Below are 22,926 nucleotides of genomic sequence, written 5' to 3'. Positions count from 1 at the left end.
AACATTTGATAAACTGTTGATTCCGTTGGTTATTTATGAGTTATAACATGCATATAAATGAATATGTATTAGTTGGTACAAATTTTAAACTTTATGTAAAACATACATTTCATTCTACAGGCAGCTGACTTGGGTTAAAAATGAGGGTCTGGAATGCTATTAGAATTTGTGCTCCTGAATGCATATCTGCCCTCCACAGGGTGCTCCTTAGAATCACAGGATCTGGCATTGCAGAGTTAATCAAACCCATTTCCTTTCCTTTCATAAGTGAAGAAATAGAGGCCCAGAATGGCAAAGCAACCCCTGAACCAATTACTCAGCATGAGATGACAGAAGCAGAATTAGAATCCAGCATCCAGTGCTCCTTCTCTCTGCCATGCTCCATAGGATCAGAGTTCTGTAGGATCAGAGCCTTCCATGCAAGGGAATTCGACTCTTTGTCACTGTTTAAGGCATGCTGTAACAAATAATCTGCAGTGACCCACTCTTCTCTGTAATTCCATACGGTGATTATAAGCCATTCCATGATCCATTCTTCTCTGTAATTCCACATGGTGATTACAAGCCATTCCAAGATCCACTCTTCTCTATAATTCCACGTGGTGATTATAAGCCATTCTATGTTACTCTGTAGTTGCAGCATGGTAGCTTCTTCTTATATTGAAATGTTTCCTTTAAATGCATTGGAGTCATATAGTATTTATTTTAAATAGAGGGAAACTAGCCTTTAGGAGATGAGGTAGTTCCTGGATTAGGTAGTCAGGCATTTTAAATTAGGACAAAAGACCCTAGGTAAAACTGCAAAGTAGGCCAGGAAGCTTGTTGTGCCCATGAGGGAACTTACTGCAAGGTGTCAATGGATTCATGTGTACACTAAGCACTGATTATAGACTAAACAAATAACACATCTTACTCATATACCTCCTACAGGTCCACAAGTATTTATTTCAAACCTTGGGGACCAAATGTGTTTTGGAAGTCAGACAGTTCAAGTTTTAGAAAGGTAATAGGATATATATATATATATACACACACACACATATATACACACACACACACACCATATATTATATATACCATATATTAATAACATTCCCAGCAGAGTCTGAGCAGTACCCTATAATCCAACACATGACTAGTTCTGCAGTTAAATACGGGAATGTTCACTACTAATGGGATAAAGAAAGACTATAAATAGCTTCATGTTAGTTCAGGTCAGGTTTTGTCCCAAAAAATTAGTCTGTGACAAAGTTACCAAAAAAAAAATCCTGTTTTCAGTGCTTTGCAAAGTTTGAGATTGTGGATAAGAGATTGTAGACCTATCTTGTCTTATTTTAAAAGTATGAATATGCTGATCAATGGGAGATACATTAATAAATGAGTGTCAACATTTAATGTGCCTTTTTGCCAGTATGTATTTTCTCAATCAATGGCTAGACATAAAGACAACAAATATGTCAGAATTCACAAACATTTAAGGGCTCCTGGCTGTCCTTGGTGGGAGCCCCAAGCCTAGCTGGGCTCTGGAGCCTAGCTCATGGGACCACCTCCCTCACTGGTGCACAGCCACAGCTGAGGGAGTGGGCGGGCCAGCCGGGACCTAAGGCGGGAGCCTGATTAGGAAAGACTCCACCCTGTGGGACAAGGGTTATTAGGTAGAGGACCTCTTTTCAGTTGCACAGGCTCTGGAGCTAGATTGCTGGGTTAAAATTCTCGGTCTGCTATCGACCAGTTGTGGGGCCTCACACAAGTCATTTTACCTCTTTGTACTTCAGTGTCCTCCTCAGTTATGAATCCAAGTAGTAATAGTTTCTATTTCATAGAAATATTGTAGGGACTAAATGAGTTAATTCAGGAAAAACTTTTAGAGGGGCATCAGGCATACAGTAATCTTTTAATAAATGTCAGCTGTTTTTATTGTTAATATTTGCTTACATGTCTATGGTAGGCAGAATAATGCCCCACAAGGATGTACACACCCTAGTCCCTAATTGCTGGAACCTGTCATAGAATATTCTGAAACAAACTCCAGAATGTATTAGCATACATGGCAAAAGGGACTTTTTTTTAAAGCTATACTTTAAGATCTGGGATACATGTGCAGAATGTGCAGGTTTGTTACATGGGTATACACATGTCATGGTGGTTTGCTGCACCCATCAACCCATCATCTGCATTAGATATTTCTTCTAATGCTATCCCTCCCCTATCCTCCCACCCCATAACAGGCCCCAGTGTGTGATATTCCCTTTCCTGTGTCCATGTGTTCTCATTGTTCAACTCCCACTTATGAGTGAGAATATGCGGTATTTGGTTTTCTGTTCCTGTGCTAGTTTGCTGAGAATGGTGGTTTCCAGCTGTATCCATGTCCCTGCAAAGGACATGAACTCATCCTTTTTTACGGCTGCATAGTATTCCATGGTGTATATGTGCCACATTTGCTGATGGGCATTTGGGTTGGTTCCAAGTCTTTGCTATTGTGAACAGAGCTGCAATAAACATACTTGTGTATGTTTCTTTATAGTAGGATGATTTATAATCCTTTGGTTATATACTCAGTACTGGAATTGCTGGGTCAAATGGTATTTCTGGTTCTAGATTCTTAAGGAATTGCCACACTGTCTTCCACAATGGTTGAGCTAATTTACACTCCCACCAACAGTGTAAAAGTCTTCCTATTTCTACACATCCTCTCTAGCATCTGTTGTTTCCTGACTTTTTAATGATCACCATTCTAACTGGTGTAAGATGGTATCTCATTGTGGTTTTGATTTGCATTTATCTAATGACCAGTGATGATGAGCTTGTTTTCCATGTGTTTGTTGGCCACATAAATGTCTTCCTTTGAGAAGTGTCTGTTCATATCCTTTGCCCGCTTTTTGATGGGGTTGTTTTTTTTCTTGTAAATTTGTTTAAGTTCTTTGTAGATTCTGGATATTAGTCCTTTGTCAGATGGATAGATTGCAAAAATTTTCTCCCATTCTGTAGGCTGCCTGTTCACTCTGATGATAGTTTCTTTTACTGTGCACAAGCTTGTTAGTTTAATTAGATCTCATTTGTCAATGTTGGCTTTTGTTGCCATTGCTTTTGGTGTTTTAGTCATGAAGTCTTTGCCCATGCCTATGTCCTGAATGGTATTGCCTAGGTTTTCCTTCTAGGGTTTTTACGGTTTTAGGTCTTACATTTAAGTCTTTAATCCATCTTGGGTTAATTTTTGTGTAAGGTATAAGGAAGGAGTCCAGTTTCAGTTTTCTGCATATGGCTAGCCAGTTTTCCCAACACTATTTATTGAATAGGGAATCCAGCAAAAGGGATTTTTAAAGGCCTTTAAAAGGGGAGAGTATCCCAGATTTTCCAGATAGTCTTAACCTAATCACATGAATCCTGGAAAGGGGAGAACTTTCCTTAGCTGTGGTAAGGGAAAGAGACATGACTTTGAAAAAGACATGCTGACTTTGCAGGTGAAGAAAGGGCCCATGAGTCGAGGGAAGTAGGCAAACTCTGGAAGCCGGAAAAGCCAGGGAAACAGATTCTTTCCCAAGGTGTCTGGAAAGGAAAACAGCCCTGCCGACATGCTGATTTTTAGCCCCTTGAGACCTGTGTTGGACTTCTAATCTAGAGAACTTCAAGATAATACATTTGTGTTGTTTGAAGTCACTAGGTTTGTGGTAATTTGTTATGGCAGTGACAGGAAACTAATAAATGTCTGTCTTTTCTGTTCTCTAATGAGCAACTTGAAGGTGAGCCTGCATCCCTCACTCCTTATTCCCAGTGTCTAGTCAGAATCTGGCATGCAGTAGGTACTCAATAAATATTTAGTGATTTAGTCAACAAATGTCTGTGCAAGGCATGACAAATGGCTTTGCTTAGGCTAACCAAGGGACCAATATGGGAAATACTGAGGTAAATAGGGGATCAAGGTTTGATAAATCCTTACCAGGATCTTAGTCTAATAATATTAAAAACAAAATTATTAAAAAGTGTGCTGGATAATATAATAATAATATAATATAATAATATAATATTTATTATATATAATAATATAATATAATAATAAAGGAAAATAACAAATGCTGACAAAGATGTAGAGAAATTGGATCCCTTGTACATTACTGGTAGAAATGTAAAATGGTGCCAATGCCATGGAAAAATACTTGGTAGTTTCTCAAAAAGTTAAACAGAGAATTACCACATGCAATTTTGTATACCCACTAATTCCACTCCTGGGTATATATCCAAAAGAACTGAAAACAAGTATTCAAACAAAAAGTTGTACACGCATGTTTATAGCAGCACTGTTCAAAATAACCAAGAGATGAAAACAATACAAATGTCCATCAGTGGATGTCTAAATAAACAAAATGTGTTATATTCATATAATTAGTTTTTTTTTTTTTTTTTTTTTTTGTGAGCCAAAGATTTATTTATTCATTTCTTGCATTTGAAGTACTCTTCGATAACATCCTTGGCCTGAGACTCCTTTCCATAGTCCTTAACTACTACACAACTGCAACCAACCACTTTATGGGGTTTCCCCTCTCTGTCAATTTTACAGAGGCCTACCCATTCTCCTAGTTTCTTGTTGTCATCAACCTTAATTAGGTTGATCTGATGTTCAGCACAAAGGGCCTCCACCAACTTGACATACATAGGCTCATCACAGTTGGATGCAAGCACACAAAGATGGGCCTGGCGCTTGTCTAAGGCTTTGGCAGCTTCGCGAATTCCACGTGCTAGGCCATCGTGGATGAGGGCGGTCTTCAGCACCTCTTGTAAAGCAGTATTAACGTCCATTACACCTCCAGCAGCAATGCCTTCCTCGGCCATGGCGGTGGGTTACGGGTGAAGCGGAATCTTGAACGCACCCAAGCCTCCGCCTCCGCGCGACTGGGCCACAGAAGGAATGAAGTTTTGAGACATGCTACAATATTGACAACCTTGAAAACATTATGCTAAACAGAAGAAGCTAGACCAAAAAAAAAAAGGTCACATACTGCATGGTTCCATTTGTATGAAATAGCCAGAATAGTCAAATCAATAGAAATGGGAAGCAGATTGGTGGGGAGGCAGGGAATGGGGAGTGACTGCTCAGTGAGGTACAGGGCTTTCTCTCGGTTGATGAAACCACTTTGGAACTAGATAGAGGTGATGGTCACACAACAATGTGAATGTACTAAATGCTGCCAGATGGACACTTGAAAATGGTTAAAATGATGACTACTATGTGAATTTTACCCCACTTTTAAGAAATAAAGCAAACTGGGCAGAAAATTTCTTCTGTTTCAAAAATCCGAACAAGGATGACAAAATGTAGTAGTATCATAGAATCTCTTTTCCCTACCATCTAATAAAATGCTCAGAAAGTAGCATGAGTGAGAGATTAATTGATTGATTCCCCAGCACCAAACAAACAAGGAAGGAGGAACGACTTTATGCCGTAAGTGTCAAGAAGTAGCAGCCGCAAAAAGAAACAGAAGATGCTGTTGAAGCTGAACAGGGCTCCTGACCTCACAGCCCCCTTCCCTCCCTTTCCCCAAAGCCAAGCCCTTTAGAGGAAGGAAGGCCAGTTAATGGAACCCAGATGACTCTCACCAATGCTCTCCAGCTTCAAGAGAAACACATTGAAGGAGTGAGTAAAGAATTCTGGGAAAATTCCAGGAGAAGTCCTTGAGAAAAGAGCTCTCCGTGATTGACCCTGGGGGATTTGTTGGAGGCAGGAAGGGCTATCAGGTCAATATGTTGAGCTGCAGGAACAAGCTGAGACCTAGAGGCGTGGACTGTACGCTCAGCTAGATCAATTGGGCACCAGTAAAAAGTTAGATTCATCTCAAAAAGGAGTGGAACTGGGCTGTAAGCGAGGACTGTACTCAGGCCCAGCTGAACTATTCTTGTTTATGCCCACCTTTTCAGGCTACAGAGAAGAGGATTGAAAATAAGACCCAATAGAAATGGAAAGCAGGTTGGTGGGGAGGCAGGGAATGGGGAGTGACTACTCAGTGGGTACAGGGCTTTCTCTTGGTTGATGAAAACACTTTGGAACTGAATAGAGGTGATGGTCACACAACAATGTGAATGTACTAAATGCTGCCAGATGGACACTTGAAAAGGGAGTCAGGGTGGGGAAGATAAAGGGTCTATATAAGGCAGGGGGATGACAAGGGAAATTCACCCACACGGTATTCCATCGAAGCGATACACAGTCACTCAGAATTGTCCATATTAGACATAAGTAAGATGAAAATAAATCACACAATCTCAATAAAATATTCTAAGAAAATAATGTATGTTAAAAACATACGAAAAATCCTGTCTGGGAGGAACCCAAAACCAAAACAGCAAAAAGATTCCTTGTAAGTGCATTGTGCTATATAAGAACTTAATGAGAACACAAGTTAAATAAAACAAAAGATCAACATAAGATGATAAAACAACAAAATGAGATGGAACAGGATACCAAACAACTAAAGGAACAAAATAAAATTCTGAGTAACTTAGAAAAAGAGATAGTAGACACAACTAAAAATCATATTAATTACAGCACTTGGGATCACAGCAAATACAGGGGAAAAAAGAATTAACTACTAATTAAGAAGCTCAAAGACAATTCAGTATAAGAGTATTTGATATTCATTTTAAGAATCCAACAAATAAAACAGTAAACATATTGAAACACATAATACAGGAAACTTTTCCTGAAGCGATGGCAGGACTGAATCACCACTTTGATATGGTTTGGATCTGTGTCCCCGCCCAAATCTCATATTGAAATGTAATCTCCAATGCTGGAGGTGGGGCCTGGTGGGAGGTGATTGGATCACAGAGGAGGTTTCTAATGGTTTAGCACCATCCCCTAGTGCTGTTCTCATGAGAAGTGATAGAGTTCTCATGAGATTTGGTTGTTTAAAAGTGTGTAGCACCTTCCCTCTCTCTTTCTCCTGCTCTGGCCTTGTAAGAGGTACCTGCTTCCCCTTTGCCTTCTGCCATGATTGTAAGTTTCCTGAGGCTGCCCCAGCCATGCTTCCTGTACAGCCTGCAGAACCGTGAGCCAATGAAACCTCTTTTCTTTACAAATTATAAATTACCTAGTCTCAGATAGTTCTTTATAGCAATGCAAGAACAGACTAATACACACTTGAAAGATGAAACTGTATCCTAGGCACAATTGATGCAGAATGAACAACATTGAGCCATATAGTGATTAAGCTAGTCAGCCTCTAAGATAAAGAGTTCTTTGGCCATCCAACAGAAAAAGCAAAAGGGGAAAAATATTAAGGGGGCTGCAAATTCCTCCCTATCACCTCCCAGTGCCAGAGAACACTAGGGAAATAGCTAAAACAGGAAAAGAACCGTGACCTGGAATATTTTTATTTGGTCAAATTTTTATCCGTGTGTAAAGGCAACAAGGAGAGCATTTGCAAATGTAACAGTGCTCAGGGAAGATAGAACCCAAGAACCTTCTTGAAGAAAGCCTTTAAAGCCACAGGCTCTAAAGTCAGGCTGCCTGAATTTGAATCCTGCCTTTGCCACTTACTAGCTCTGTAATTTAAGCAAGTTACTTAAGTAACCTTTTTTGTGCCTCAGTCTCCTCATCTGTAAAATGGGGATAATAATAGTCAATATTTCATTGGGGTTTTTTTTGTGTGTGTGGATTCAATGAATTAATATGAATTAATTCTATGAATTTTAGCATTTCCTTTATTTTCATTTTAGTTTCTTTCGTCTCCTAATAAGTTTATGCAAAACTAAATTTAGTATTTTTATTTTGAAGAGAAATATAACATGATGACATTCTTATAAAATTATTTTTGTCCATTCATCCGTTCCTTCACCCAACTACAGACAGAAAGATGTCTGAATTGGTGCTCATCATATATTAACACTAGTAATTGTAGGTAGTGGGGTTTGAGTAATGCATTGCTTTTTTGTATATATCTTGAGTTTTTATAATATGTATGCAAAAAAATAAAGTTGTTATTTTAAAACTAACCAATTAAATAACTATCTAAATATATATATAAATCATTTCACAGTCCTGTAAGGAATGATTCATGCTTGCTCAAGTACATTTTGTTCTTAAGAGATTGTATGTATAATCAAAATCAACCTTTTCATATTCTGTCAACTATTTTCCACTCTATTACTTAAGCATTAGGGAACAGTTTTGTCTTGTCAACACCCAGCTGGAAATAATAGCTCATATGTGATGAAAAATATGGCTGTGGGGTGTGGAGTGATTCACAGGAACATGATTTCCCATGTCAGGGAGAAATGATCTCCACCAAGTAGGCTGTAATTTTCCATAATGTTGAGCAAAGAGGTAGGGCTTACAGGAGCAACAGGCAACTCTTTCTTCCCCTGGCACTCAAATAACAATGCTCAGGATGCTCTCCTTTGACTACAAAGTAACCCTACTGACCTGCCATGGATCTGAGTCTGGAGCTTTGTGTTCAGTAGTTGGCTGATCCTCTGAGGTGCCTCAGGCAAGTTGGGTGTTCCTTTCCTTCAGTCCTATCACATCTTGATCACTCTCTACTCACACTGCACTATGATAGTTGGCCTATCTCCCCCTTAGCCTGTGAGCTTCTTGAGGGCAGAAATATACCTTGTTCATCACTCTAACCCCTGTGCCTTGTGCAGAGCCTGTCTTAGAATAGAGCGAATATTTGTTGAATGAGTGAATGAGTTATTGAATACTGAATAAGTTATCCATCCTTCTCTCCTGGTCCCTTTTGTCATCAGATAAATACATGTGGTGAGAACAAATGCCTGAGATAAATGGATCTGCCTCCTTCTCACAAGCTCTTGTGAGATGGAAAACTTTGGCATAATCAGCTGTGTTACACAGCTCATCACAGATGTACACATGCCTCCCCTATGACCTAACCACATTCAGGTTTTCTGTTTTAGAGGCAACAAAGGAGAGCTGATTAAGGAGCAATTGTTCTGGAGTCACCCAAAAAGAAGACTTTATGAGCCAGTAGAGTGATATTGCTCAAGGATCAACGTGGGGTACTCTTCATGCTGTTCTGCATCTTAGAATCCCCAAGATAATCCTCATCTTCCCTCACAATGTTATTCTTAGACAGCCGTTAGGAAATAACATAAAGGTTAATTATTTGCAGAGCTACCCTGGCAAAGAGCAACAGGTCTATCAGTAAATAAAGTATTTTTATTTTTATGTATGTTAATTGTAGATTTGATCCTTTCAAAAAAAGTAGGGCCCTTAATTCCTGGTGCCTCTGATCACAAAGACCCTCTTGTATTGAATGTGATTCATTTCATTGGACAAGGACAGTTCAACCGAGATCTGGAAGAGAAAACTCCTTGTTCCTCATTAGTTAGAAGCAAGAGATCAGCAAACAGGGATCAAGGTTGAGGAGATACACAGAAACTGGGGGTGCACAGGCGTGCTAGTTTGAAATGGCCTCAGACTGCATTTGCTTCCTAATATTTAGACCATGGTGCACATTTTTTGATGAATGGAAATAAAGAAAAAAATAAGGAAGGAAAGAAGAAAAAGGAACTCCACAAAATGCCAGAATTATTGTGCTTCCTGACTGGTACCCAAATGTAAGTCAGGAGGTCTCCTGGCACTTTGCCTTTCGATAAGGAACAGTCAGGGGTACTTTGTAACCTATTATGCACTTAAAAGTTTTACACTGATCTTTTGGAGGGGGATTCACTTTTACTCAGTCCTCAGCCTTGTTTGTCTTATTGATAAGAATTTGCTGATCTAGTATAAACCTTGAAATTTGCTAAGGAGAAAGTAGTTTTGAATTTAAAAAATTTCCAAAATGTTAGGAAATTTTGACAGTACATTCAGATCTGGGGTGGGCTCCTGGCTGTTTGGACACATTTTCTAGGGAGGAGAGCATCTTTTCTTGGGAATGTGAGGATGGTTAGCGCTCCAACCAGCAACCAGGGACTAGGGCCTGGGGGACCTCCTCCAGCCATCAGAAGATAATCCTCACCAGCTAAAAGCACCATGCCCCGCCCCTGCCCCCACTTCTCTGATTCTGTCTTTAGAAAAAAATCACTAATTAATTAAAAACCCCATTGCATATAGTGCAGAAGTCCTCAAGCTTTCCCACGTGATACTCGCCCACAGTGTTTGTCAAATGGCAGAGTCCTGGATCCCACATTCTTGAGACCCGGGTCAGGAGCCTGGATTCTGCAGTCTCACAAGCCTAACAGATGTCAGAGCTGTGAGCACCACGATCAGACAGACTCAGCTATAGATGTGAGTGCAACATCCCTCTGAGACAAGGACTCATGGGCATTATTAATATGCAACAGAAAATTTTAAGAAACGCAGAGATGCAGATCTTTAAGATTTTCTGAAAGTCTGATGTATTGTGCTATTTCAACTGTGTTCTCAACTATAAATATGATTTATTTGAGATGCTACTTTGTGCTGGGCCTAGTATCGGGTCTTCACGTGATATCTCATTTAATCCTCACACTAATCCTATTTCACAGAATAGGAAGCAGAAATCCACACAAATTATGAAATTTTCCCCAGGACTTGCAAGTGCTAGGAGTTAGAGCCAGAGTGCAAGTCCCGGTGCCTGCAACCTCAAAACCAAGCATATTCCTGAGCTGCAAGAGAATCAACAGATGTTTCAAAAAAAGCAAGGCCAGACAGGACTTCCTCTTTCTTTTACCTGCATTTCAGGCCTCCAACATCTCTCAGAGCCAATGGCATTAACTTCAAAAGTGTTTCCTATTCTATCCCATCGGAAGTCACAGGGAGATTTACTCCTGATTTTAATTAGGCTATTTAGATCTGATAAGCTTCTATAAATGTTAAAATAAAAAGTCTTGGAGGGGTCTATCTAGAAAGAGATTAAGCCACCTTTACAGAATGTCTTCTCTGGAACAGCTATTTCCATGTGGTCCAGGGAACTCATGGGCGATGATGCTCCTGGCTACTAAGAAAGCTCCAGACCCTGGTACAGGCGTCAGAGCACTGTTGCCAAGGAACCTTTCTTGAGAGGCAGAATTGTGATGTAAGCATATATCACTGATGGACACATAAAGTAAACCATCAATGAAATGAAAAGCAAGAAAGCCATTTGTCCATTGACAGCCTAGGGACAATATACACATCATCTTTTTCCTTCTCAAAGGAAGAGACTTAAGGAGGTGTGGGCAGAGTTAGGGAAACCAGCAAAAAACACTGAGAACTCAGAGACTAGTGACAGGTGTGCTCTTACTCATCCCGGACCTGATGGGGCCAGGGGGAGGGGCCTCGGTTCGGGAGCTCAGTGGGGAAGGACACCTGCCCAGTGGTAGCTGCATTAGAGGAGGGGCACAGAGACTGCCTGCAGATCATCTTCAAAGCAGCCCTTGCAGAAGGGGATGAACAATCTATAAATAGTCTTTTATAGCCAAAGATAAGATAGGCTAAAAGTGGCTGATCTGAAACATCCTTTTTTTCTTATGTTCAGTCCATTACAGGCCTTTGGTGTTTGAGGGAAACTGGTTGAATATTTATCAAATCAAACGTTTGAGCACTGCAAGCCCTCTATTCACCAGTCACCTTTCCTTCAATTGTCTGTGCAGTATCCAGGATGCCTTAATTCAGGTCAATCTCTCAATCACCCCTAGTTATAAGCCCGTAGTTTGATGGAACCAGTTGAGGTGGGCCAGCATTTTGAAGAGTTAGCATCTCCCTATCCTTACTTCTTCACTGATTCTGGCTCAAGTTCTCTGCTTACCCAAACAAAACTTGACTTCAGTTATCATAATGAACTTTCTGTATTTCTGTCACGTTCACCCTCCAACTCACAGCCTTGCTCCTGTCTCCATCTATGTTGTTGTTAGGACCAGCCACTTTCCACAGTGTGACTCACTCCCCCACCCATACAGTAGGATGTGAGGCATGGTGGTGGTGGTGGGGGCCAGGGAGGGGGTCATATCACTCAGCTGAGCTAATCAGGGTCTCTTCCCTGGAAAGCTGAAATGTAGATGACTGAATCTCCTCATGGATGGTGTGAATTTAGGAGTTCTCTGTAGCTACATTTTTCTATGAACCAGAAAAACAGAGGATGAAAAGTTGCAGAGAGGAAGAGAAGAATGAAGCAGAAACAAAGAGAGGACCTATGGATAGGAAACGGAGATGGAGAGAGGCTTAGGATGTTCAATCCCTAGTTCATTTGCTTCTAAGGCTCAGCAAAATTTCCCAACTTAGCTAGTCCCAGTGGGTCTCTGTAGCTTGCATGTAAAAGAGTTCTGTATATATGACTCACCTTCTTTTCCTTCAAGCATTAGAGCAGGGGAATTGTCATGATAGATTAGATTCCCCGTGTGGTTTTCCCAGCATTGTTTCAAAGACAGCCATGTGGGGAAAGCCATGGCATTTTCTTATAACATTCTCATTTGCCTTAGAGCTCGTATAACAACAATAATAAATATTTATGAAGTATCTACTTACAACATTGACCTGATTTACTGATGGTAAGACAGGCTTAGTGAGAGGCAAGTGGCCTCAGGTCACACAGCTAGTGGGTAAGTGACTGCACCAGGATTCCAGAACGCTTTCTGACTCTCCTCTGTGCAGATCTAGCCTAATGGAAGGGTCATCCAGCTAGTGGTTTGCAAACTAATTTGGTAACCACAATCACTCAGTTCCCACCTCCAGAACTGCTTAATCAGAGATTTGGAGTGGGGAATGTAATAATGTATGTTTTAAAAAAATTTTTTAAGAGTTTAAAAGAAAAAACACTGCCGGGTACTGTGGCTCATGCATGTAATCCCAGCACTTTGCGAGGCTGAGGCAGGTGGATCACCTGAGGTCAGGAGTTCGAGACCAGACTGGCCAACATGGTGAAACCCTGTCTCTACAAAAAATACAAAAAATTACCTGGGCGTGGTGGCGGGCACCTATAATCCCAGCTACTCCAGAGGCTGAGGCAGGAGAATTGCTTGAACCCGGGAGGTGGAGGTTACATGCAGTGGGCCGAGGTTGTACCATTGCACTCCAGCCTGGGCAACAAGAACTAAACTCTTACTAAGCATTCTTACATCAGAATTAGGTTTCGCTACATATAACAATTAACACTAATCATGTGATTTAAACAGGTAGAGGTTTATTTTTCCATGGGAAAGAAGTCAAGAAGTATACAGCCTAGGCCTGGTACGGTCATGGAAGACTCGTACCCCTCCTAGAATGGCTCCATATAAGTAAGCTTGCCTCATGGTCACAACTATGGCTGCTGCAGCTCCAGCCATTACATTCATGTTTCAGGCAGTAGGAAGAAGAAAGGAGCAAGGGGGAAAGGGCATACTTTCTTTAAAGAGTAAGCCTCCTTCTAAGTGTTTTCCAAGAAGCTCCACTCCATGTCTTCTGTTTTGACCATTTCTATGGACAAGAGAGGCTGTAGATGGATGTAGTTGTATAGCTGGGCACAACTGCTGAACCTGACAATACAGGGACTCCATTATTAAGGAAGAAAGGGAGCATAGACGTTAGGTGGGAAAATGGCAGCCTTTGCCACAGCCCACTAGGTGCCAGTCACTGCCCTGGGGATACAGTAATGAAAAGGTGAGGCTGCTGACCTCTTGGCTTTTATGTTCCAGCAAGGAGACAGACAACAAAGAAGCAAAAAATAAATAATAGAATTTCAGGTGGTGATGGGTAATGGTAGCAATTGTAAATAGGTTGAAAAAGGTGAGGGTCCCTCTGAGCAGGTGACATTTGAGCAGAGACGTGATTGATGCACAGGGTTGGGAACAAGCATTCTAGGAAAAGAGGATGCACCCACCAGGACCTTGGGGCGTAATCATGCAATGTGCACTCTGGTGGAGAACCACTGATTCCAAACGTTTTAAAAGAAAATACTTTTAAGTATTCTGTAGCCTATTCAGATGGGGTGAAAAATAATCTGGGTCACATCGATAAAAGGAACAACATTAGTGACATTCCATTGGTGGTTTTATGTATTTATGAAATAAATTTTCTTATCAATATGGTAGTTATTGATACTTCAGGTTATTACTATGAACCTTGTTGGTGTGGTTATAACTCATAGATACTTCTTGTTCCATAAAAGTGTTGCATAGTATATATTTTTAAAATTAATGCTAATTATTAAAGTACATTAAATATGAGTATAGTATGGATACTTCTAGTTGCATTTCAGTACTTTTCATCTTGTTTATATAATTTTGGATTCTTCCTTCTCTCTAAAAGTATTGTATGAAATATATTTATTTTTCAAGTTCAACTGAATTTAAATTTAAAGGTATCCATTTGTGTGTTTAGCCTATATCATTTCTTGAGAAGCAATGTTTTCCCCAGTAATATTTGTCCTTGCTGGGTCTTTCTCTTACCTTAAGTGATGCCCTCCTGTTACTGTATTCTGGGGTCTGGCAAAGATTTTTATTGACCTTATTCATATCATTTATGATTGTATTGATTTCAATAAAATTTCCATTTTAACCTTTGGATTTATGTTGAAGTCATCATTTTTAAAACTTTTCATGTATGCCAGACCTCCTTCCCCCCACGTTATGAATTTTTTCATTGCCCCCTCCAGTTCTGTGATATCTTTCTTGATGAAATAGGAATGCACACAGACCTCAGTACACACACTATGCAACAATCACATTGAACAAGCAAGACTGTGGCATATAACCAAGAACCAACATTTTACCTCCCACTGCCCCTTTAAATCTGCTGTGTGCGCCTAGTTCTTCTCTTGTGTCTGGGTAAAAACTCAGGCAGGTTTTTCTAGTCACAGCATTCTCCAATCAATAATTTAAAAATCCAGTCTCATGTAACAGATAATACTTTGGACTTGGTTCAATATTGTTTTCCCTTCCTTTCCTGATCATGACCTGCTGTGCGTAGAGTCTGGCAGCTGGGAGAGGGAATACATCCTCACCTTTTTCCACTTTGTGCTTCCCATCTCCCCCCTCCATCTAATTAACTGTGATTTTTGGTCCCTATTCAGTGGATCATGGGAAGGGAGAAAAGATAACATAGGCCAGAAAAGTTTTATCTTGCCTGGTACTATTGTGAGCTTGGTGTTGCCCTCTCTGGGCTTGGGAAATGTTTTAAGCTGACTCGTTCTCATCTGTATCCTGTGGGGTTTTAAGACATTCCCATTACCAGAGACCTTCCTCTCACCTGCAGTCCATTGACATGGGCAAGACACTCTTCTCCAGCTCATTGCACACTCTATCCCTGCTTCCTGGCATTTGGCATTATCTCTGTCTTATCTCTGCTGCTCTCTCTTCATCTCTCAGGCAGCTCTCTTGGATAAGACTATGGTCCACATCTGGCTCATGGAAAGCAAGTGTATTTATTACACTGACAGACCCTGTGAGAGCAGGCCCCTAACACAGCCCCTTCTCCTTGGCTTGTGTGTCAGCAGATGGCCAGACCAACTCTTGCTCTTGAAATTTCTCAGCTAGGGGTTAGGCCCAGTTTAATGTGTCCATCAACTGCAGGGGACACAGACCATGCTTTCAGAGTGTTCCTATTGAGGGCTTTTCACTAATTTTAACACGAGGGACCAGCACTCTATTCCTTACTGCAAGGAGAGAGTCAGAATCATAATATACATAGAGCATTCTCTAAAAATGTTCTCTCAACCTCCACTTTCTCCTTTCTTGACTTCTCTAATCTTTTATATGGGCTAGAGGTGGGTGGTCAGCTTAGGGTTGAAACTGGTTTTTCATCCCCCACCTCTTTTTAAAAAATGTTGTATTTTAACATAATTATGGGCTTATAGGAAGCTGAATTGCAAAGAAACATCGAGGGACATCCCATGCAATTTTCACCTCCAATGTTAACATCTTGCATCACTGTAAAGCAATATCAGAACCAGGAAATTGACATTGATACAATCCACAGAGCTTATTCACATTCCACAAGTTATACATGCTCTCAATTGTGTGTGGTTTGCAAATCTGTGCAATTATTTCACATGTGTAGTTTCATGGTAACACCACCACATTCAAGATACATAACTGTACCATCACCACAAGGTCCTCACGCTACCTCTTTATAGCGTACTCCCTTCTCTCATCCCTAACCTGGCAAGCACTGATCTGTTCTCCATCTCTATAATTGTTATTTTGTGGAATCATTCAGTATGTATCTTTTTGGGATTGTCAGTCATCTCCTTTTTCCAAGTCCCATAAAAAATAATGGTCTCACTTTGGAAGGTAACATCTATTGTCTTCGTGCGTCAGCCGAAGGGGAGGCAAGAAAAGTTCCATTTTAACATTCTGTTACAAATAGTTTTGTTCAAGTTTGGGACATATTTTCTATTGTATCATTCTGATGCCTCAGCATTTCATTCATTTAACAAATATTTATGGAGTGCCTGGCATTTTATTGTTTTGGATGCTACTGTCCTGTGTTAGGCTTAATGTTCTCAGGAAAGCAAATAATTCCCAGGGTCTTCTCCTGGCATTATAGGTTATTTCTAGGCTATTGTTCTATAACTGCTTATTCTTAAAGTGTTTTAACTTGAACTTGCCCTGAAGTTGAAATTTCTGTACCGTTTTCTGTTTAGCCTCGAAAAGTCTCTCTCCTATTGACTTACCATTTCACTTAGAGTATCTCGGGGTCATCTACCACTCTGAGAGTTTCACTGCGCACCTAGTTCTTCAAATCTCTTAATAAAATTATTCACCAAGATTGGCACCTCTTGACCTCTGAGAGCTCTTACCTTTTACAAAGAAATGAGTCTTTTTTATTACCCAGTTTTCCTTGCTGAAATTTAATTATTTGTCCACTTCGAATAGTCTGTGACTCCTATGGTGATCCATTCATTCTCTACTCACCCATAACCGGGTTTTAGTGTAGACAGTTGTCAAAGACATTTCCAAAGTCTGCCAAATGACTCACTCCCCTTACCCTGTGTACCCCCAAGGAGCTTTGAAAATCAGAGCTGATTCCTTAAAGATAAATTTGTACTTTCTTCCAGCAGCCTGGCTGGTATGGAAGGGAGAAACTAACAGTTGGTGGTTTCCCAGGGTCCCCTCTGGAAACGCAGGCTGAGACTGACATTGGCAATCCGACTGTCCTGCAGAACCACAGCTGTTGCAGCAACTGGTCTCACATCACAGTCGACAGCTCCACAGTTCTGCCCATGAACTCATTTGAAATTCCTAGGTGGATCACATCCTGTCTGGGTGATTTATTGATATCTGTTTTGTCAGAGAAGACTAGAACATTCTGTGCATTTACTATGATTTTATTGAATGCTCCAACCTGCCCATTTCAAGGGCATGCATCTTCCTTGGTAAAGGGCAAGGCAGAGCATTGATGCATTGTCGCTTCTGTCTTTCTTTTCATTCCTTTGTGCATTCCATGAATGCCCTCAGTTTCTTGTTTTTGTTTTTGACATTCTTTGGAGTTTCTTACAAGGTGCCCTTTAATAGATCATAGAATTTCAGAAGTAAAAGAAATGTTAAAAAGTAGTTTGGTCCAAACACCCCATTCTAAAGATGAAAAAAGCTGAAGTTGAAAGAAGTTCTGTGACTTGATCTGACACATTGAATGGCTTCTGTTTCCATTTTGGTTGTGCGTGCCTATTTTTTTGGTATTTCTGCTAATTTGAAATTTTGAATAACATGGCTTTCCTTTTGGACCTTAAAACGCTGTCCTTCTTTTGTAAGTCTCTGTGGTGCTACAAAGAGGCTATCTCATCAGCGCTGTTGCCTGTCCACCTGGCCACTGACTAGCTTGATTCTACTATCCAGGACACAGAGGAGCCTAAGGTAGCAACCCCCTCTGCTCAACCCTGCCCAGTTCAGGAATCTCTCTGCCTTGATATTTGCTGCAGCTTCGGCTTGTCACCACCCTCTCACAGAGAACTTGTTTACTTCTCCACAGATAAAAATTCCTGGTTACAGTGTGTTCCTTTTATAAAAACGGTCTGCTTTCCAAAAGGCTGCTTTCTCAGAGCATTTCACTTTGCCATCTCTATCGGGAGATCTGAGCCATGACATACGCAGGGTTGAAGTGGGATAGGATGAGATGGGAAGCCCTTGCATATCTTCCTGGAGGGTGTGAAGCCAGCCGGCTTCTTTTGACTCACCATCCTGCTGTCTTATTTTTACAGCAAAAGGGAGGTACACGCCATCCTCCTTGTTTTCAGCCTTCGTTTTGAGCACTGCACACCCATGAGTACTGCCAGGGGTCTTTCTGTTCCCATCCAGACCACGTGGCTATTTCCACTCCCATGATGTCCACAGCAGCCTTTATCAGCCACCTCGGCACTGGAGCAGGGGCCTCCTGCTTTCTTGTTCGGTCTCCCATCTAGTCCGTCTGTGCTAGGGCGGCGAGTACCATGGGAATAAAAATTGTACATGCCGTCCCCTTCCTCAAGGCTGTGGTTCCTGGCACCCCCCTAGTTTCATGCAGAGTGTCTGAGGCAAGGTCAACATCCTCTTGGCACATAGCAAGACCTCAGTGAGCCTGTGTTCGGTGCTCATCATTGGATGTATTCCAGCAGGGTCTCTGCCTCCACGGTGGCCCCCTGGAATGGGTTTATTGTTCATCCAACAGCCAGAGAGGATGCCAAAAAATGCACATCCAGTCATGCCACTGCTCTGCCCAATGCCTTCCTCCCACACACAATGGCTCCCCCATCATATTACCCTGCAATAGAATGAATTCCTGTCCCCATTTTCATGACACTCGATACCTGGTACTCTGCACAGCCTCACCGTGGCCCTGGTGTATTTCCCGCCCCTTGATTTGACTTAGTCACGTCATGTGCTTTGTCCTTGGGCGGCAGTGGCCCTGACTCCAGCAGGTGCTCGTCATGAGCCTGTGCAGTTGGACTTACGCTCCTCATGTCTGCTATTGCCAGGACAAGAACAAGAGCAGTTGCCCCTGCCTTTTGCAGCTTGGGTCCCAGAATGAAACACGTGGAGGAGGCCTGTCCAGGCTGAGCTGCTGATGTGCAGTGAGACGCTTGCTGCTGTGTGCCACTGAACATCTGTCGTTGCCACGTAGCAAGAGCTGATTGACGCAGAATCCAAAGCCCTACCTCGTGGTCCTGGGTGTCCTCTCTGATGACATTTTCGTACACTCTCGCCCTCATGGATTGCGCTCCAGCAGTGTGTTCCTGCCCCAGGGTTTTGCCCTTGCTGTGTCCTCCACTTAAAATTTTATTTTCTTCAACTACCTGATCAGAGCTCTGGTAGTGATAACTGTGGTGAAGCAGGGTAAGGGGCTAGTGAGTCCCAGCAGGGGCAGGAGGAGGCTGTTTTAGATGGAGGGGTCCGAGGAGGGGACATCTGAGCAGAGAACTCAAAGGGTGAGGGAGCGAGGGAGCAAACCACACGTATCAGTGGGGGCAGGGCTCCCGGGCGTGTTCCATGCAAACAGTGTCTTCCAAGTACTCTACGGTTTTCTTCCTGCATTTGTGGCTTTATACAAGCTCCTCTTGGAGCTTGTATGTAATGGACCTGGAAAGTCCTTTCCTAACCACATCCTTCTCATTCTGAATTGAAGGATGTGGGTACCTACCCACATCCTTCTCATTCTGAATTGAAGCCAATCCCTTCCAGGTCCCTTGGCTTCCTAGGAGATTGATGTCTGCCCCTGCTGGCCTATGTTCCTAGGGTGCCCTGGCAGCTCTCCGATTATTTGTTGGGGACAACCATCTTGAGCTCATAGCCAGATAAGAATAAAGAAGTTAGACTGGGAAAAATGATATTTAGGAAGAGTTTTAAAACTTATTCACTCTACCATTTTTCTAAATATTCTGAACCTTCTTCTGGGTGCAACCAGGTTGGTAGGGAGCTGATTACCTGGGTGTCATAGTGGTCTCCAATGTATTGCTGGAGTTGAGTGCCAATGCCCCGTATTATTATTATTCAGAGACAGAGTCTTGCTCTGTCACCCAGGCTGCAGTGCAGTGGCTTGCTCATAGCTCACTGCAGCCTTGAACTCCTGGGTTCAATTGATCCTTTCATCTCAGTCTCCCAAGTATCTAGGACTACAGGCAGGCACCACCACACCCAGCTAATTTTTATTTTTATTTTGTGGAGATGGAGTCTCACTACGTTGTCCAGCTGGTCTCGAACTTCTGACCTCAAGCAATCCTCCTGACTCAACTTCTGAAAGTGCTGGGATTATAGGTGTGAGCTACCTTGGCCAGTCTTCCCAGTATAATTACACCTCTGGCCAGTACTGAGAGTTTGTATAAGACAGCCTAGTGAAATATCACATGGTCTAGAGCCTGGCTATCCAAGTGTGGTCTGACAACCAGTAGCATCGCAGCATCACCAACACCAAGGAGCTTGTGAAACATGCAAAATTGACTGGGCGCAGTGGCTCATCCCTGTAATCCCAGCACTTTGGGGGGCCAAGGCAAGTGGATCACCTGAGCTCAGGAGTTTGAGATTAGCCTGGCCAACATGATGAAACCCCATCTCTAATAAAAATACCAAAAAATTAGCTGGGCATGGTGGCGGGCACCTGTAGTTCCAGCTACTTCGGAGGCTGAGGCAGGAGAATCACCTGAACCTGGGAGGTGGAGGTTGTGGTGAGCCAAGATTGTACCACTGCACTCCAGCCTGAGCAACGAGAATGAAACTCAGTCTCAAAAAGAAAGAAAATGAAAAGAAAGAAAGAAACATGCAAAATCTCAAGCCCTATTTCAGACTTTTAGAACCAGATTCTCCAGTGTTCACAGCAAAATCTGAGAACTGATCAGTTCCTCATTTATGACATTGCTTGGTGTCCTCTTGGTTAGAACTTCATAGGTAAATTTTTGTTTTGTTAGTCTCAAGACAAATTGCTCTTCAGAGCATTTTATTTGCTTTGTTGCTCTTATGGACATTGCAAATTGTGTAGTTTCTCTTTTCCAGTTGGCTGTTAAATTTACACTGTCTTCTACACTTCTTAGTGTAGTGTTTTGTATGGACCAGAAGAAAAATATTTGATGCATAAACAAAAAGAATCCATGCCCTGTATTATTAAATATAGAAGACTCCTAAAGTCCTCAAATGGGGTGGTATAGTTGTTTCAGTGGCATCAGGTACCAGAGAAATTGAGAAGGCTTTTGCTTACCAGCAGGCCTGAGGACACAGCCCCCAGGCAGCACTGGTGCTGACTGAGGAAGAGGAGCAATGGCTTCAGTTCTTGGGGACCGAGGAAGAAGCCCAAAGCTCTCAGTGACTGGCTCTAACACACCTAGAAGCTCTGCACATTATACACTGACCCTGTGAACTGCTCCCACATGCCAGGTGGGACTTCTGTACAATCAGCTGGATAATGATGACATAGAGCCATGCGCAGTGGGTGGGTCAAATGGACCTGCCCAGTTCCTGGAGCTGGGGCTGTGGCCATGTCTCCCTTTCTCCTCTATGCCATGAGGGGCCTTTGGACTGCCAGGCACTGGAACGCCTTTGCTACTTTCTAGAAGGGAGAATATTCCAGACCCCACTTCTCCTCCCAATCCATGGCCTCCCTCAGTGCTGTCGCACCTTTTCTGTGCATGGTTCCTGTGGGAGAAGCGAGGTAAGGTAAGCCAAGCTGACTTGAGACTCTATTCAGCTCCTGTTGCTGCAGCAAGAGGGAAGTGACAGGCCGTTGCGCCCCGTCCTGTTTGCAGGTATCAGCACCTTTCTGAGGAGGCTGAAGATGTGCGGCTGGTGGCCTTCTGCCCCTATCTCTCAGAGGTTTGGAGGAGAGAGGTTTGGCTGAACAAGGCATGATTGGCAGGCCTGTGCCAGCTTCCTCCTGCCCTTCAAACAGTGGTACCTCTAAAGTGCCAATAAAGTCACTTACCTGTCTACTGGGTTTTTTGGACCAGGCAGAGTCACACCCATAGAAATCACAATTAGCAAATATGTATGTGTGTTTGTGTGCAGACACACAGATATGTGTATATTGATTATGTGTGTTTATATGTATGTATGTATATATTCCCCCAGTCCAAGAACTAAACTCCCTGAATAGCACACCAAAACACTGCTTTCCAGTAATTTTTATGTAACAAATTAGAGAGTTGTCTGAAGTCAGGGAGTGCTGTAATTTGGAAGCTAGCCCTTCATGTCAACATGGCCCTGGGGATTAATCAGCAGGTGCAGATAACTCGGCCCCTTCCAGGGTTTGGCAATCAATGGTAAAAACGGACAAACACAGACACGTACTTCAACTTACCCCATCAGGAACACCGCATAGCCTCCTGGCCTCAGAGGCGAGCACCTGGAAGCCACTTCTTGTTGTCTTCCCACATCTGAAAGCTAAGAGTGACACTATGGAATCTGTAGCAGAACCAAGCCACACGGTCCAGTTTGGGCCACTGATGGAGTCTGTACAAAATGAGATCCGATATTCCTTGTCAAGGAGTAGTTACTCTGGGACAGCCTTGGCTGCTCTGCCCACTTCATCCATTACGAGCTATTCCCAGATTTCCTTCCTCAGAGGCGGCTGCAAATTTGGAGTGCACAGATGTACACTCACATCTTAGATTACTTTTGCCAGTGCACATTACCTTATGTTTATTTGAGTTAAGTTTCATCTGCCTTCAGGCTGCTCAATCCCCCCAAGTGTTTGAATGCATCTGGAGTTTCCTGCAAATCTCCTTAGTTTTTATTAGCAAAAACAATTTGGAGCCAGTTGAAATCTCTGGGAAGACATTAAAGGACAATTATGTGACAATTGCTCGTGTAATCTGTGACCAGGTAGCCCAGGGAGGGACTGTGGGTTGTAAGCAGGATAGCACTTCTTTCAGCGTGTGCCTCTCCTGATCTCACAGCCCTGGAGAGGTGCCAGGGAGTCCCACATGGTGTTTGTTTCTGCAAGTGGAAATGCAGATGTCTGTGCTTCAACCAGAGCTTGGAAGCCACCTTTTGGGGGTGTGACGGGGAGGCATGTTACATAAGATCCATTCTGTCTGAGTGAATTGGTTATGGGAGAGAGAAGAGGAAGCAGAACAAGAGCGG

At 42.3% G+C, this 22,926-nt stretch overlaps 1 protein-coding gene and 1 long non-coding RNA gene across 2 annotated transcripts in view; both read right to left on the bottom strand.

Moving 5' to 3' along the window:
- LOC139362303 (uncharacterized) overlaps window positions 1-22,694 on the bottom strand; it is a 41,672-nt gene extending 18,978 nt beyond the window's left edge. Inside the window, exon 1 of the long non-coding RNA XR_011620910.1 lies at window positions 22,142-22,694. This is a non-coding gene — a long non-coding RNA (uncharacterized lncRNA). The remainder of the gene's footprint in view (window positions 1-22,141) is intronic.
- Window positions 4,385-4,896, bottom strand: LOC139362163 (small ribosomal subunit protein eS12-like). Its single transcript, XM_071092651.1, has one exon. The coding sequence runs from the start codon at window positions 4,825-4,827 to the stop codon at window positions 4,429-4,431; it is 399 nt and encodes a 132-aa protein (XP_070948752.1). The 5' UTR covers window positions 4,828-4,896; the 3' UTR covers window positions 4,385-4,428.
- Window positions 22,695-22,926: the final 232 nt, after the last annotated feature.

Source organism: Macaca nemestrina, chromosome 3, assembly GCF_043159975.1.
Source record: "Macaca nemestrina isolate mMacNem1 chromosome 3, mMacNem.hap1, whole genome shotgun sequence".
Classification (NCBI taxonomy): domain Eukaryota; kingdom Metazoa; phylum Chordata; class Mammalia; order Primates; family Cercopithecidae; genus Macaca; species Macaca nemestrina.
The sequence above is the reverse complement of the archived record's forward strand: the minus strand, read 5'-3'. Positions and strand labels throughout refer to the sequence as shown.

What these genes read in the sequence shown, in the direction of transcription:
- LOC139362163 (XM_071092651.1), bottom strand. Translation starts at nt 4,827, where the DNA reads ATGGCCGAGGAAGGCATTGCTGCTGGAGGTGTAATGGACGTTAATACT.